The 17,462-nt window shown below is 44.8% G+C and overlaps 1 protein-coding gene and 1 pseudogene across 1 annotated transcript in view; one reads left to right on the plus strand and one right to left on the minus strand.

Moving 5' to 3' along the window:
• The window catches only part of MMRN1 (multimerin 1), an 81,115-nt gene that overhangs the window by 48,821 nt on the left and 14,832 nt on the right, over nt 1-17,462 (plus strand). Inside the window, exons 5-6 of the mRNA XM_066632709.1 lie at nt 560-733; nt 13,986-15,953. Of these exons, the coding sequence (XP_066488806.1) occupies nt 560-733; nt 13,986-15,953 (2,142 nt within the window). The remainder of the gene's footprint in view (nt 1-559; nt 734-13,985; nt 15,954-17,462) is intronic.
• LOC136656236 (5S ribosomal RNA) lies at nt 2,734-2,850 on the minus strand (annotated as a pseudogene).

Genomic DNA, 17,462 nt, shown 5'->3' on the forward strand with positions numbered 1-17,462 from the left:
ATGCATAAAGGATTTCAACAAAACTAACAGTGCGGGGAGGGAACTGTATATACCTAGTGCGGAGCTATAGTGTATGTCTTTGCCTCAGTTGCAAGGTTTAGGTTCTTTGGTTCTTAAAGTGGCAAGTATTACCTCTGTTGAGGCAGCTAAACTAAGTCTTAGGATCTGTCAAAGCAAGTATAATGCGTTCATTTGAACAGTAAAACCGAATCTTCCATAGGAAACAAAATAGATAAGAAAAGGCTCCACTTTTGCTCATTAAATTTCTGTTAACTATTCAATATACTCTCCTGGAATTATAACTACTCTATAATGAATATGGATTATTCAGCAATTATTTGCTGCTGTGCTTGTATGAATGTCACTCATAACTCAAGATACATGACAAAAATCAAAATGGCTCATTCCTGTGTATAACCACTGAAACTTTTCACTCCACTTCTTCCAATTGTTCATAGACTTTGTTGTTTCTCCATTTTCTGCCTTTTTAAAAAAAATTCTGAATTAATTTAGTGACTCCCTTTTTTTTCACTCTCTCTCTTTCCCCCTCCCTATCTAGCAGTTGCACAAAAAATGAATGAGCAGATTACCAGCCAGGAGATGAAACTGACTTTGCTACAGAAGAAGGTTGACAACATTTCGGTCGTCATGAGTGATGTGAGCAAGACACTCTCCTCTCTGGAAGGCAAAATCAATGAAGATAAGGAGAGAGACTTCGAGGCTTTTCTAAAAGGTAAAAGAAAGAAATTAATGCAATCACTCACCCAGTTAAAAGTGCCAGGGAAAGAGAGCTGGAGAAGAAAAGAACTATCAGAAATGGACTGAGAGTGTCCTCTTTCATTATTCTACATTTTGCAAAGAGAGGTATATTTTGCACGGCTTTGTTAATTTGCTAAAAAGAAGGATGATGATAGCGGTTTCTTCCTGGAGTGCTGAAGGTATGCAATAAAGCCATCAGTGCATATCCTATGGTATGAAGTTGCCTTGTATTTAGTAGGACAGGACCATTGGTCCCCCTCACCCAGTTTTGTCTGTTCTGACTAGTGCTCCATTTTTTTGAAGGGGGATTCCTGGGATCGAACCCTAAATCTTCTGCAAGGCAATGTGCTTGCCCCTAAACTATAGCCAGTGGCTTCACTAGGGTTCGTGTCACCTGGTGCAGGAGGCCAGCATGTCACCCCCATGAGGAACCTCTTTCCATGGGGTGGGCAAGGCAAGCGGTGGGAGTGGTGATACACAATTGCCACACCCCTAATGGTTTTTTGGCTATAACATTTGATGGAATATATGCCTTTCAATGTGGTTTGTTTCACTGCATTCTGCATGAAATGATACATTGAATGATATATGACATGATTGTATTGTTCTAAAATACCAAGAATTAAAAAGTTTTGGTCAGTAATGGGGTCACTCCCCCATGTGCATCCCCAGTGCAGCCCACACCTCCTGCACCCCACTGTCAGAGGTTTTTCCCATTGGGTACTACTCAATGGGAGGGCCCATCCACCATCAAATGTGGTATGGGCTTCCATATCCATACCATATCTGAGTGGGGACTCAGGTGGCATGCTCATCACGCCCCCAAGAAGCAGCACCTGGGATAGACTGCCCCCCCCCACAATTGCTAAATTACTGTCTGCAAGTAGACATTGTGTGGGGCCATGAACTGGACTGTAAAAGTTCAATAATAACCCTTCCGTACTATTTTCCTCCTGAAATTCCCTCCTATTTAACCCTGAAAATGCAATCTGCTCTGGCACATTCAGGGTTAAATAGTTGCTTGGGTGCCAGGAAGGCACATGTGAAAGTGGCACAAAGTAAAGGGTGAAACACCTGCTTCCTATGTGCCACAGTCATAAACCAGGTTGACGCTGGACATGGCAGCTACTTGTGAGTAAATTTCAACCCCTAACTAGACGACGACACATTTATTGTCACCTCTGGTTTGGCCCTCAGTTGTAACAGAATGCCTTTGAAGTTCTAAAAGCCACTGAAGATGTCTTCATTTATTTTAGGTTCCATTTGCTGTTTGTCTTTGGAGTTTAAGCTCCACATACTGCTTTCAAATAATGTTTTGCCCATAGTCATATTTACACCTTTCCTCCCACCCCTCCTGTTTTTTTCTCCTTTGGTGCACCTTATTGCTGTGTGGCACTCCTGACCCTTGGGGGTACATTCAATATACCTTTGAACATTTTCCATTTCCCGTCTCCTTCCTTTCCATCCATTTCTGTATTCCCTTCAGTTTAATCTGTCACTTTCACATATATTCTAACATGTGCTTTGAAAGATCCCAGATCATTTCCCATTTGATTCATTTTAATTATCAGTGCATAGTAGGATCAGATACACACACCAGAAATTAGCATGATTCCGAAGCTCATGTGAAGCTTATCTATGCAACCATGTGAAGAGAGCAATCTGACATCCACAATCTCACATCAACTCACACAAATCCTGTCTCACAGTATGTCTGGGTATCCCACTCTACATAGAAAAAGCATGTTTCTGAAGCATATTGTTCTGAAATGGAACATCCATTGACTGCCACCTTATCTTCTTTTTACTTCCAAGGGGTGCACCAAGGAAGAATAGGTGTGTCTGACAGATGGTTGGCAACCTTCAGTCTCGAAAGACTATGGTACAAGCCTACAGCACCCAGTATTCCCAGGCGGTCTCCCATCCAAGTACTAACCAGGCCTGACCCTGCTTAGCTTCCAAGATCATGGTATAAGCCTACAGCACCCAGTATTCCCAGGCGGTCTCCCATCCAAGTACTAACCAGGCCTGACCCTGCTTAGCTTCCAAGATCAGACAAGATCAGGCATGTGCAGGGTAACAGTTGCTGACAGATAGAGCCTCAGTTTAATATGACAACCTTGTTCCGTCTGTGAAGTTACTTCCAATCCTTTGAATTTATTCTTCTCTTCAAATGTGGATCTCCAAAAGCCAGGGAGGTTACTCACCACGCTATAATTAAGGATCTGCCACTACCACCTCACAAAATTTCATTTAGTAGTAGCACAGGGGTAGACCAACTTGCTTTTATCCTCTGTCTCTCTGTTTTGTATACTAGCATCCAAGGAGCTCACCAGTGTTTGCAACTAGGTGGTCCATTAACAACTAATCTGACCTGTCATTTCTGATTAACAGGTAGCCCAGTCCTAAACCCCGTGGTGCCCAGTGGTACAGTGACACTGAAATGGCCGTAGCTTATCCGTTGGGGCTGGGGCAGGCACCGTAGTCTCCTCAGGAAAAGGGAACAAATGTTGCCTTACCCCTTGTTGAGCCCAGGTAGCCCCAACAGATCTCCTTGGAGCTGTACCACCTATTTTGCTGAAGTAGGAGGCCTGTGTAGGGCTCTGTGGTTCGTGAGGGGGCATAGGATTCAGTGGCAACCTCTGCCACCATCTCTGCCCCCGCTTCTGGTCCTGATCTTCCTTCTAGTCTAACCTCCTCCCTCTGGCCTATTCTACTGCAACCCATTTCCATCCCCACCCTCCCCCTGCGCTGCAAAGCCTCCAGCCACCCTCCCCTACCCTGAAACCTCACCACTAGCTGTCAGTAGCACTTACCTCTAGCCACTCCCCGCAGTCACCTTCCTGGCGTTCTCTCAGTTTTGGAGTGTATTGTTTGCTTGAGCAAAGCCTTCCAAATTCACCTCAAATTTTCCTTTTGGTGAATTCAGCAGCACTTTTACTCCGTGTGTGAAGCTACCCCTAGCATGTACATATCTTAACTAGGTACCCGTTGCTTCTGCTTTTCAAATTGGAAGTCCCCATGGCACCATAATACGCCTGCATTTGTAAAATTTCTTTTAGAGACTTTATTAAATTTTTTGGCCACGTTAACATCAGCTTTGTCCTGAGTTAAGCTAAAATCCACTCACTGTCTGCTGGCTTCCTCTTTGATTTATGTTAGTTATTTACAAATTGGGTTACCCTCCTGACCATGTTGTCTTATGAAGCTGCTATGATTAGCTTCTTATATTAGCATTTCATTATAAGCCTGGAGACTAGACAAGGTTTGACCCTTACAGAAGAACAGCGTACCAACACATTGTTGGTTTAGATGGGCCACTGAAGGAGCATCTTTTCCTTCTCTCCTTCCCCCTTCCCCCAGCTCCTTCTGCCTCACCTTTCTGCCTCTTCTTAAGCACTTAGAAAGAGCTTCTTGCTCTCTAGGGTGTCTGGGCTCTAGCCCTTTCTGTATTGTTCTGACAGGACTGCAAAGAACTCTTCCATCAAAACAAGATTGATTCCCAATCTCAACATCCCTTTTTATCCAACTCCCTGGTCCCCCAAAGGAAAATTATTCCCATTTCTTTACAACCTTCTCTTCCTGTCTTTGTCTTTTCATCCCAAGAAGAGCCATTACCTTTGTTTTGTACTCGGGAAGAGAGGATTAACTCTGCACTGTTCCCTTAAGCACAGTCCAATTTGCAGGATTCCCTGCCTCTTCTTTTCCCTTGGACAAGGAGACACCTTATTGTAGAGCCATGTTGGGATCTTGCATGTTCTGTTTAAGAAAACTGTTCCATTTACCCATGCCTGTGTGGACAATGATGTAGTGCTAAATTTTAAAGCAAAGAAGCTCATCATGATATTCACCCAGAGCCACATCCCCACGGCCACACCCCATTAAGGGCACAATCCTAACCGGCACATAGGCTGGCATAAGTCCCCCGGGAGGGTCGCAAACATGCTGTAAAGCACGCTTGCGCCTCTGTGGCAGGAAGCCGCATCAGCGCAGGTAGATGCGCCAACATGCGGAGGCCAACAGATGCCTCCATGGCGGCTTCCTCACCGCTGCTTGTGTCAGCGCACCTGCGCTGACACGAGCAGCAACGGTAGGTGTGGGGGGCGGGGAGGAAGTGGGAGGGGGGCATTTCTGGGTGGGGGGAGGGCAGGCAATGAGTGGCCCCAGGAGCGGACGCACAGGGAGCCTGGGGGTGGGGCTGGGACCCGGCCGTTATGCCAGATCCCAACCCTCATCCCCGCGGTGAACGGAGCGGCTTCAAGCCACTCCACTCTCCTCAGACTTGTGCCAACTCCAGAGGTGGCGCAGGTCCGAGCAGACCCACTGGGGCGAGCAGCCCTTATCCAGTGGTAAGCGAAAGAGCTTCCCCTTGCCTGTGGCTGAGCCACTGTAGCCAACGAACCTGTGTTAGATGTAGCGCAAGCCTCCTGGCTTGCCTGCTCCAGCTCAGGTTTGGATTGTGCCCTTAGACTATAACACAAAAATGTGAACTTTCTTTATTTGAGTGTTTTCTACTGCTGCCTCTTATTTCTACCTTGAAACTTACTGTATTTAATTTAAAAAATTCTTAACTTATTTCATCTCAGATTCTTGGAGTGGGTTGCAATCGTTTTAAAACAAATGAATAAAAATTTGGAAAATGGAATTTAAGTAATTCCCAAATAGAGTAATTTTTTCAAAAAAATTATAAACATTTTTAAAGGGTATTAGAGCACTAGCCTATTCACACTTACTCAGATGTAAGTCCCACTATGTTCAATTTCAAGTAGATTTGCATGGAAATGTAGCCTCAATGCAACATGTGCTATATGCTGTCTCTCCCATGGAAAAGATGATGGTGTAAACATTAATATATGCCCCTAGCTATGTAGTGGGGTTTTGGAAAGATAATAAAGGGTGCAATCCTAACCACATTTTCAGTACTGGCATAGCTGTGCCAGTGGGGCATGTGCTGCATCCTGCAGTTGAGGGGCAGTCATGGAGGCCCCCTCAAGGTAAGGCAATGTTTGTTCCCTTACCTCGGAGTTGCGTTACGTTGGTGCTAGAAAGTTGATTAGGATTGTGCTCCAAATCACAGAATCAGAATACTAGTGTTGGAAGGGTGCTTAGAGGTAATCTATACTAGTGTTGGAAGGGTCCTCCTCCATTCAGCTCCTACCGGAAATCCTGAAGAGCCACTGGCAGTCTAGATAGACAGTACTATACAACCCAAGCGTGCCACTGCAAATGACCAAAGGCCATGCATGAGCACCACTGGCCTGTAAAACCTCCGCTATCTTCCACTGTTGCCGGTGAGCCAGTAGCGGGGCGGTTCAAGGGAGGATCGGGGGCAGAGTGGAGTGGTGAGCGAGCCAGGCTGAAGGCAGGAGGGGGATGGATCTTGGCAGCATTCGCACCTGTGGGATCCTGTACCCCTTACCCAACCTAGACCTGCCCCTAGCGTCTCCTCAGACTTACACCAACTAAAGAGCTTGCAGAGGTCTGAGGAGCACATTGGAGAGCCGATGGAGAGGTAAGTAAAAATGTGTTTTTATTTACCACATTTGGGCTGTCTGTTCTCCTGCTGGCTCAGAACATGCAGCATACTTTCTATCAGGAGTGCTGCAAGCTCTGGGCTGGCAGGGGATAGGACTGGGCTCCAAGTCACATTACCTAGAGGAGTTGCCATCAAGTGGAGCGTGGGAGGCGAAGGGCCAGAGAGAGGCCAGGCCGGGAAGGAATCCAGCTGGAAGGATAAGTTCTATGAAAGACTAGAACTATTCAATTGTGAAAATCCCTATGGGGGTTTAGAACAGACTGCCTAGGTAAACCGCCTTGGATTAAAGTATGAGGAGAAATCCAACGACCAAGAAAGGCGGTATATAAGTATTGGCAACCTTCAGTCTCGAAAGACTATGGTATCGCGCTCTGAAAGGTGGTTCTGGCACAGCGTCTAGTGTGGCTGAAAAGGCCAATCCGGGAGTGACAATCCCTTCCACACCGGGAGCAAGTGCAGTCTGTCCCTGGTCTGTCTCCCTGGCTATGGGCCTTCCTTCTTTGCCTCTTAGCCTCAGACTGTTGGCAAAGTGTCTCTTCAAACTGGGAAAGGCCATGTTGCACAGCCTGCCTCCAAGCGGGTCGCTCAGAGGCCAGGGTTTCCCACTTGTTGAGGTCCATCCCTAAGGCCTTCAGATCCCTCTTGCAGATGTCCTTGTATCGCAGCTGTGGTCTACCTGTAGGGCGCTTTCCTTGCACGAGTTCTCCATAGAGGAGATCCTTTGGGATCCGGCCATCATCCATTCTCACGACATGACCAAGCCAACGCAGGCGTCTCTGTATATAAATACCTGTATAAATAAATAAATAAATGACACACTAATTTGTACATTATAGTTCTGTCCTAAAGAAAGCAAGTAGAGTGAAGCCTTGATTTCTTATGTCGCTCCAGAGGGTAAACCCTACCTTTCTGCCCGTCTTCATATTTTCTGTCCATATGAGATTTATGCTGTCCACCCTCTCTCTCTCTCTATCTCTGAATCTGTCATGCTTGCTGCATTTTTATTCCGCAACCTTCCACCCTATTTTCGAAGATTACCTTGGCATTACCAAATAGGACTTTGAAAATATCCCTCCCATTCACAGTCAAACACAGAATAGCTGGGGAAAATAGCTGCAAACCTGGGGAGGGGAGCAGGGCCGGTGAATGAAAGTCTAGCTGTGACATGCCTCCATTAAACCCAATGAAAATCCACTGCTGAGCAGAAGGAATAATGGGGCTACCACTGAATGAAGGGGACCTCTAACTTTGACCATAGTCCCTCATTTATTTTGAAAAAAGGAGGGACAATCCTGGCCATTTAGAAGAGTATATTCAATATTTGATTTACTTTGATGTGGCCATTATGAGAAAGGTAGAAGTGTTCTTTTGTTCCTTCTGTTTTCCCATGTGTAAAAATATTCTGAAAACATTTGTGATCCCTGGCGCATCGTAAATGAGCAAGTGCATGACCAAGTGATTTTCATACTGTTTTATGAAATGGCATCTTTACCATGATCTCCCTCCTCCTATACCTCTTTCCTATTATATCACTCAGCTTGAAAACCCTCCGGCTGAACCACTGATAGCCTCTTTAGCTAAAAAGATTTCACCAGGCGCAGAATAATGATAACCCAGACTTTATTTTTTTTTAAAATACATCTTAAAAAGCTGGTATTATTCATTTGATTTGCTGTTTTTTCTAACTGAAAGATATGCACAATGCTCAGAATTCAACTGAATTAACAAAAATTAAAATAGCTATCCTACACATAGATCAATATATTGGACAAAAGTGTTTTTCATTTACTCAGGCAGCAATCTCAGAACTGTGCTAAAGGTAACAGTCTTAAGAGCACACCTTATGGCAAAAAATAGGTTGTAGCTGCTGGCCAGTGGTGGTCCTGGCCACTGTGCCACCAAGCCTGAAAGTGCCACCCCCCCCCCAACCTTCTAAGGTCTCTGGAGGGCCTCAAAATGTCACTTCTTCTTTGAAAAATCAGAAGTGATGTTTTAAGGCCCACCAGAGGCCTTGGAAGATCTTCTGAGGGTTGGGGAGGCCATACGTGACCTCTCTGGCCCTCAGAACGCCCCCAGACAGGAAGGTAGCGGGCATGGCAGCCTCCAGGGCATGGCACCCGCCAGCCATGCCACCTGGCAGCACTTGCACCCATGGATGCCCCAGGTATGCCACTGCTGCTGGCTTTGTTTCTTGATGTTGCACTGCAGCATTGTTGTCCAGGCCTTATGCTTCAGAAGACATGATCCCACAGGTTCTGTGCACTTGTGCAGAATGAAGAATTCTTAGTCAAGGTTTTCAGAGTTTTTTTTTAAAGATAAAGAAATAATGACAAGTTGATGGTCCAGGAGAGTGTAGATTTTTGTTGCATTGTCAGAGTAGCATACACTGCTCTGTACTGCATCAGAAATGTGTTCTGGCTACTCATGTCAGACTTCAGGGTAGCTAACATAGGGTGCAATCCATATGGAGGCAAACAGGTATTCTGAGGGCATCCAGCAGGCTGTACGTCTCACCTGTAAAAGATGCTGTGTGGTAAAGAGAAGTGGCATTGTGTAGTGACTAGTGATGTCATCTAGACTGTATTTCCATGCTTGGAAATATGATACAAAGTTTGTCTCAAATATGAAACAAGTATCTTCTCTGGTTCAGATTTGGAGCTGAGCCAGCAGATTCCCCTCTCACGCCAGAGCCATGTTCTCAAGGGCTACATGTTCCCAAAGGAAACTACATATGTTTGCCAAGCATGCAAGGAGTGGTTTGGGGAGAGCCCTTCCATACCTTCCCTCTTCCTGCTTGCCACGGCTTGTTGCCATCATGCCAGTCTGATACAGGAGGTTGGCATTTGAGGAAATGGTTGTTGGGTTAGGAAAAGGGGAATCCATTAAAGTGTGGAATAACTTGGGAATTGGCAGAGTCACTTCCTGATTTTGTGTGTGTTGGGGAGAGTAGCTTGGCTTATTTCTGAACCAGTTTGATGTGGTGGGGGAAGTTCACCCCTTAGGTCTGAGAAGTCTGGGTCAAATCTCACCTCACCACAAACTCAAGAGGTGGCCTCAGGCAAGCCACTGTTCTCTCAGTGTCAGCTTTGTATTTGTAATATAAGGCCAACAGCACTGGCCTCCATGATAGGACTCCTATACAAAGCACTTTCTGCAAAGCTGTCTTTTCAGATGCTACACTAGCAGTAAAGGTTCTTTTCTTTGCACGCGTTGTTGGGTTTGTCAACAAAATTTTTTTGCTGTACTTGTATTTGGGTTAATGTTTGGGGATTTTGCTTGAGGGTATTATTTTGGCTGTTTGAAAGCAGCGTACTTTGTTAAAGGATAGCTGGAGACGTACACATTTACCAAGTTAGGGGTTTTTAATGTGGCTCTTCTCCATCTTTAAGTTCTCATAGACTTGGTGTGCCCTAGAGCCCCTCAGACACATAATCTTCCGAGGAGATTATTTCATTTGAGTTTGGGGTGGGTTTTACCCTATTAAACAATTAGTGACTGTTTAAATTTCTTTAGCCAATTAGCACTGATTTAGGATTTGGCAAGAGATGAGGGAATTCTTTAATTGACCCTCACAAGACAAGCTTTGTTCTGACACTGGGTGGCCACCCGCAATTTTCTGTCACAAATCCTTCCTTGTATCCCCGTTGGTTCAACCTTCTCTTTCTCCCCCTCCTCTCTTTCAGGTTAGGAGAAAGTTTGTGAATTTTGTCACATTTGTTATGCCAATTATTGTACTGTCATGAATCTCATTATGCTCTATTTAATGTAGTCTTTTGAAGTGTGTGTGTGCACACTTCATATATATTTTTCCCACATGATAAAGCATTAGAAAACTGTCATTCATGGATTTTGTCCCTTGAATCTATAACCATCAATATTAAAGAGGCAGCAAAAGAGATGGAACTCAAATGCCTTCTTTAGTCAATGCGTATTCATCTAAATCAGTGTTTCTCAACTAGTGGTACGGGTACCACCAGTGATATTTGAGGTGGTACTTGCAGGACCTCTGGACCCCTACTGCCACGCAGCAAGACCAGGAACATGGCACAACAGTGGTACAAGACTTCAAAGCATGCTTTTTCATGCTTGAAAAAGGTCTTCTGTCCACCCTGAGCCTCTTACTGGTGTTTGTCATATCACATCTGGCCTCCCAACCCGGGAGTAACTAGCAATGATGTCATTGCCAGTTACTTCCAGTGGTACTTCGAATAGGTGGACCATGTGAAGTGGTGTGGTGGAGAATAAACATTGAGAAACACTGATCTAAATTATCCCTATTTGTTAATAATCAAATTAAAAATATCTGTATACTACATTTCAGCAGAAGCTCACAAAGCAGTTTACACAGCAAAATAAATGGAAGATCATTTCCTTTCCCAGAGGGCTCAGTCTGAAAACAGAAGAGGCATTATGCTGGGGGAGGGGGGTAGTTTCCTCCTCCCAGCTAAATATAAGAGGGCTACCACTTAAAACATGCCTCAGTTCACTTTACAGGAACTAATTTCCTACTAAAGTGCACTAACATAAGAAGTTTCTTTGACAGGGTCAGTAGAAAAATCTAAGGACCCTTTCCTATCCCAGTTCATAGTGCACAGCATCACTGCCAGAGCATGGCGTGTGGGGGCAGCCAGGTGGCCCAGGAGAGTTAATTGACATTTTTAAAAATTATGTTCCTAAAGGCCGCCTGATCTCCAATGGGTCTCCTGAGACCTACACCAGTTATTCAGCTAGCATGTTCAAGGAGACTTGGGGTGGTTTGGGGCAGGGAAAGGCCCAGTATGCATTGAGATCCTTTCTCTCACACCCCTGAACCACCTTCTGCTCAGCCCACTGCCTACCCTGAACTGCCCACGATCCTTACGCAAACTGCCACTGACCCCCCCCACCTGTTCTATCGTGTGTCAGTGAGCCTCTATAATGCACACAAGGCCTCCAGCCATTTGTGCTGGTGACCCCAGAGCACATGGCTGCAGCATGGCTTTCATACCATTGGCCTGAGACTTATGGTGGCAGATCGTGAGATTGGACTGTAAATCAGCCACTTTTATTTTAGATTCACCTCGGTATGCCCTGTGTAGCTATCACACACTCAGAAGTAGTCAAGATGGCCAAAATCACCCAACCAGTTTCAGCCCAAAGTTTTCAATCAGAACCTGGTCAATTAATGCATTCTGGAGAACTTTCAGTGAGCCTTATCTTGTTTTCTAATCATGACTGTAATTTTTTTTCACAAGAGTAGCCATGGCAGGTCTGTTGCAGTAACCCCAATGTTGAGTCAAATGGCACTTCAGCACCTTTATTGTAACAGACAGCTACAACCTCATGCATGTCTAGAGGCAGCCCCTAGGCAAGGTGTGTGTATGAAGCGGCTGCCAGTCCCTGAAACCAGAGACAGTTCTGGAAGACTATGTGTAATTGGGAAAGATTATCCTGCCCTATGCCACAAGTCCAGAGAGAGTGACCTGCTGTCTTGCATACCCGTTTTGCTCAGTAAAACTTCAGTTGTTCACAAACTTGTGAGATTTTGTGAGTTCCATGATGGATCTTCCAAATCTTGTAAGGTTTTGTGAGATCCAAGATGGCAGTGCCCAAATCCTATGCCATTTGGGTGCTGCCATCTTGGATCTCTTGAGATTTCACAAGTTCCAAGATGGCAGCATCTTGGAGAACAGGTAGGAAGACAAAAAGCATTGCAATGCACACTTTGGGAATCCCTGTGTTAGTGGTTAAGGCCAGTGGTGGCACTAGGGTTTGTGTCACCTGGTGGGGGAGGCCAGGGCTTCACACCTATGATGGACCTCCTGTCATGCAGTGTGCATGCAACGCCCCAGGTGGTGGGCATGTTACCAAAAAGGGCTGTTATGTTTTAAGGGGAATTATTATATTACCCTTTTGGAAACTTCAGGATCGCAGGCTAGATAACAAGACAGCGTAATGCAAAGAAATTCCTTTTTAGCTTGAAAAGAGACTGGGAGAAAGATAACTTTCAATAGGATTATATTTTTATTGCAAAAGCACACAGGTGTACATAATGCATATGGAAAATTGATATGTTTCTAGTACTTGTGTCTAGTGTACATAGCTTTGGTGGTTGCATGTGAGCAGTATTTGGTGCATCCAAGGAGATCAGGAAAAGGGAAGTTTGTAGGGGAGGATTTTAGGGGTCCCTGGTCTGCATAACCCAGTTGCTAACTAAAGATAGGGAAAGAAGGGGAGAAAAAAAGGGGGGGGACAGGGAAAAGGTTCCAGACGCAAGATATAGTTACCTGTCCTGAGGAGCAGATGGATAGGGGGGATGGAGAGTCCTATGGAGGACCCTCACAACACAAATGTGTTGTGTCCTTGGAGGGGGGGGGGGAACCAGAGAGAGAGAACATGTTGCAAAGTTCTTTCTTAAAAGGCTTTTTGCTGACTTGGAAGCTGGATGTGTCCCTGAGCTGATCTGGATGTGTTTTCTCACTAACACAGTGGGGGCACGTGGAGTATGTAAAACAATGGAAGGATCAGGAAATCAGCTATCAGCAAAGGCTGACCTCCTGGGGGAGGGGGTAGCTGGCTGTTCAAATCTGCATACGGTGATTTAGTTAAAACAATACATTGCCTAGAAAGGTGGAAGTTGTGTTGTAGTTTTACCAGGGTCTCTTGGAAGTTTTGCCTGTGAGAAGTGTACTGTGTTTGCATACCCAGTGATTGGATTAGAAAAACACAGTGATTAGGAGGCACTTTTGCATATAGCTACAATGCATTTCTTGACCTACAGGGAAGTGGGGGTTATGTAATTCATGTGCTTGTGGCTTGACCAGGGCCTTTGGAAACATGCGCTGGGGGAAATGTGGCCTGCATGATGTTTTTGAAACATAACCAGATATAAAACCACAACTTAAAAGGAAAAAGGGGATTTTCACGTAACAGGCAGAGTGAGGCACCAGCGCCCCGCCCTGCTGGTTTTTTTGGCTATAACGTTTGATAGAACAGAGATATTTCAACGTGGTTTGTTTCATTGCATTCTAAATGAAATTACACATCAATTGATACATAACATGATGGTAATATTCAAAAATACAAAGATTTGAAAAATTTGGGTGAGTAGTGGTGTCACCCCCATGTGCCACCTGGTTTAGTCCGCACCCCCCCTAGCAACAACACTGGTTAAGAGCAGGCACTACTGAACTTGTTGCTTTTTGACAGACAGTGCTTTTCACTACCAAATAACACATTTAAGAATACACATGCTTATGGTGTTAAGATGGTTGAGAATTAAAATGCTTCCAGTAACTTTGTTGCCTCCTGATAGTTTGTCATTTCCCTAGTAACTTAACTGCTTATCAGCAATAATTATAGGCGCTTTTAAATCTTTGACCTACAATGCTAGAACCAGGGTTACACATTATGGCTCCTCCCTCAGGACAGCAAAACTGATTAAAAGGAGAGTGACTCACAAAAGCACTATTCAGACACAGACCCCTCTGAGATTCTGCAAAGGAAATAACCCACAATGCAAGAGGTATGTGGGGGAAACTGATAGTAAAGATGTCTTTCCACCCTCTTTCCCCAAAGCAGAGCCAAAACAATGGACAGAAGGCCAAAATAATGACGTTTGCTTCAGGTTTTGTCTTCTTGCTTTTCTTTGCCTTTAAAAAAAAAGTCTTGCTGTTTATTGATGGGATTGTTTGTGTCTGTCCCTCTCTAGGTCTCAAGTCTAAAAGCATTAGCGGGTTAATCAAAGAGATTGTAAGAGAACAGTTCAAAGTCTTCCAGAATGACATGCAAGAGACAGTGGCCCAGATTTTCAAGATGGTGTCTGGTCTTTCTGAGGATCTTGAGAGCTCCAAAGAATTAGTCAAAAGCTTGAATGCGTCTCACCAAAAACTTGCCTCAGAGATGGAAGCCAGACCTACAAGACTGGAAATTGTAGACATAAGGAGTCATATCCTTCACATTGAAGAGGAGATAAGCATTTCATGTGAGAGGCCCATCAAAGACCTGCAGGAGAAGCAAAAGTCCATAGGCACTGCCTTGGAGCATCAAAGTTCAAGGAGTAATGTTTACTATGAATCTCTGAACAAGACCCTGACTCAAATGAAAGAGATACACGAGCAACTGTTATCAGCAGAACAAGTCAATGAGAAAAACATTCCCACAGTTGATAAATCAGTTAATGATAACATCACAGATTACATGGTTGGCCTACATAACAGAGTGAAAACACAGAATCTGATGGTTTTGCAGCTCTATGATGACCTCAGAGTTCAAGACAGCAAAATCAGTAACCTTACTGTGGAGTTGGAGATCCAGAGAGATTACCTAGAAGGGGTATGCGATGTGAAGTTGTCTGAATGCAAGGCTGACTTCCAAACACAACTGAAGAGCATAGAAGAGAATATGCATTCTTTGAACAGAACGCTGAAGAGCCTTGTGTTTCCCTTGGATGATAAGATAGACAAAATGAATGAGCAAATTAATGACCTCTGTTATGATATGGAGATCCTCCAACCCTTGATTGAGCAAGGAGTGCCTTTCAGCCTTACATCAGATGAACAGCAAATTGAAACGGAAGCTATGAGCAGAAATCTGGAGAATTTAACCAGTGTTGTGTCAGGTCTGAGTTCCACTGTTGAGCTGCTTACCAAAAACCAGCAGGAGCTTAAAAAAGAAGCTCAGGTTTATGACGAAATCTCTGAGAGGCGTATTAATGAATGTTTTGTTCTGATGGAGGATGGCCTAAATAAGACTCTGATGGTTGTCAACAGTGCCATTGATTCTATCCAGGATAATTATGTGCTAAAGGAAACACTAGATGCCTTCAAAAATGACCCAGAAGGCTGTTGTAGTGGTGCTGAGAAGATGGAAAGCATATTGACATTAATACCTCAATTCCAACAGATGAATGAATCTCTTCATGCACTACTCAGTGAGAACCAGAAACATGGCATTACTTCAAAAATAACTTGGTCTTCAAGTCCTTCATCTGGTGAACATGGCATTCCCTATCTCAGCAGAGTTCACCTAGATCACAATACTACATCATTAAATCTGAACAAACGTCAAGAAGCCCATGGTGACCTCGAAACCAACCTGCTTCACCCTACACAGGAGCACAAAGATTATGAAGTTCGCCTACAAGCAGTGGAGGCAAAAATCAGTAAATTTTTGGCAAATAATTGTGCCTCAGTAAGAAATGTCAAAGCTGTTTTAACAGAAGGGGAGAAAGTTGTCTCTGGTCAGCTTCGGACTCTGGATTCCAGAATCAGAGCCCTGGAAGGCAAATCCATCCGCATCTCTCTGACCATCCCTGTCTTAAACCGGACAGCCTATGAAGCAAGGAGCTTGTGTCGGGATGTCTCCGGGAGGATCCGAGAAGTGAATGCCAGTATCCCCAGGTTAATGAAAGCTTCTTATCAAGACAACTTGCTGTTTCGGAAAAGCTTCCAAGAGCTCACTGAGTCTGTGGTGGAGGTAAAAACAGGAATGATCCTCTCCAATCTAACCTGGTATGTAGACAAGTCTATTGCTGAGGCAGAAGACACAATCACCAAGCGCTTGAAGGCAACTCCTCAGGTTCCAAAAAAGCCACCCCCCCAAAAAAAAACACCAGCAGGGACAACTATAAACCAGGCTGGACGGAGCCAGAGGAACGCTGACACCGCTTTAGAAGCAGGTACCGCACTTCAGTATTAATCTCCTGCTCCTGTTGTTGTGATTACAGTGCTTTGTGCAGAACTAGCACTTACAATCAAATGGTGACAAATCCCTACCTAGCATTCTCAGGGTAGAAAGTACCATTCAGGAAAGACAGGAAGAGAAACCTGTAGGAATTGGGTAGAATAATTTGGACTGGAAGCATGGCTTCCCTTTGGGACAGAAATATTGCTGGAATGAGCCCTAGGTCTGCCCTAGGTCCTTCTAGAAACACATGAGAGGTGGGTTTAGTGTAACCTGGTACATCAGTGGACTGCACTACACCCATTTCCTATACCTAGGTGCTTTTGGCATACTGAAGGAACAGTGATGTCACCCTGGAGCAGGGGTCTCCAAACCTGGCCCTGGGGGCCAGATGTGGCCAGTGGCAAGCCTCTGGACCACTGCAAGCCTCTGGCCCGCTCAACCAAATGCGATCAGAGCTGTGCTCCAGTTGCATCTGGAGGGTGTTCTGGGGGCCATGCGCCTCCCCTCAGAATGCCTTCTAAAGGCCTAAAAACATCACTTCCTGGTTTTCCTGCAAAACCAGAAGTGACTTTTTGGGCCGTTTGAGGGCCTTAGGCTTTCTGAGGTTTTCTAATGTATTTATTTAGATTTATATTTAAAATTTATTTATTTTTCTGACCCTCAACACCGTGACCCTCTAGCCTAAAAGTTTCAAGACCCTGGCCCTGGAGTACCAGGGCAGCTGTAACAGCATGAAGATGAGTGAAGATTTTGCCACTGACATATTTTTGATCATGTAAATTCAGCCAAGCAGCCTGACTAAAATTGATTGAGTCTGATATATTAATTGGCAAGAGGGTTTGAAGCGTTAGAGCTCAAATCTTCTGTATACGTTGTTGGAATACAATGACCCTGGCTTTCAATTCAAGAAGGTTAGGGTTATTCAAAGTTATTGCCCATAACAGCCAAATAGTTCCTCCACATTCAGAGGCAGTATATCCCTGAATTCCAGGGATTGAACACAATGGGACATACGTGTAAATAAACATTCCTATGCAGGCGACTTGCTTCTCATCCTGCTATCCATACTGCTTTTGTAGAGAAAATACTTGCTAATACTGCAGTGGGATTGCCACATGCAGTTTGGGTCAAATGCACAAACTGTACTATCTTGCACTAAATCTAGGGTGGAATTCAATGTTTCATATAAATGAACCCATTCCACAGTGTTGTGACACAGCTGGAAAGCTGGGCACATCCACTCCCTGATAGGACTCTGAAACATAGACCTGTACCAGGGCTTCTCCTAGACCAGGGTGTCCAAACTTTATGGCAGGAGGGCCATATCATCTCTCTGACACTGTGTTGGGAGCTCTCATCCCACAGCTCACGTTAGAGGTCAAACAGTTGGCCATCATGCTAAGAGCAGTTGCATCAGGCCAGCGTGGGCTCCAGCAAGTCTCGGGAGGGCCAGAGGCTCATTGGAGCCTAGGGGCTCTCTACGGGCCGGATTGGGAGTCCT

Source organism: Tiliqua scincoides, chromosome 6 (genome assembly GCF_035046505.1).
Source record: "Tiliqua scincoides isolate rTilSci1 chromosome 6, rTilSci1.hap2, whole genome shotgun sequence".
NCBI classification, from domain to species: domain Eukaryota; kingdom Metazoa; phylum Chordata; class Lepidosauria; order Squamata; family Scincidae; genus Tiliqua; species Tiliqua scincoides.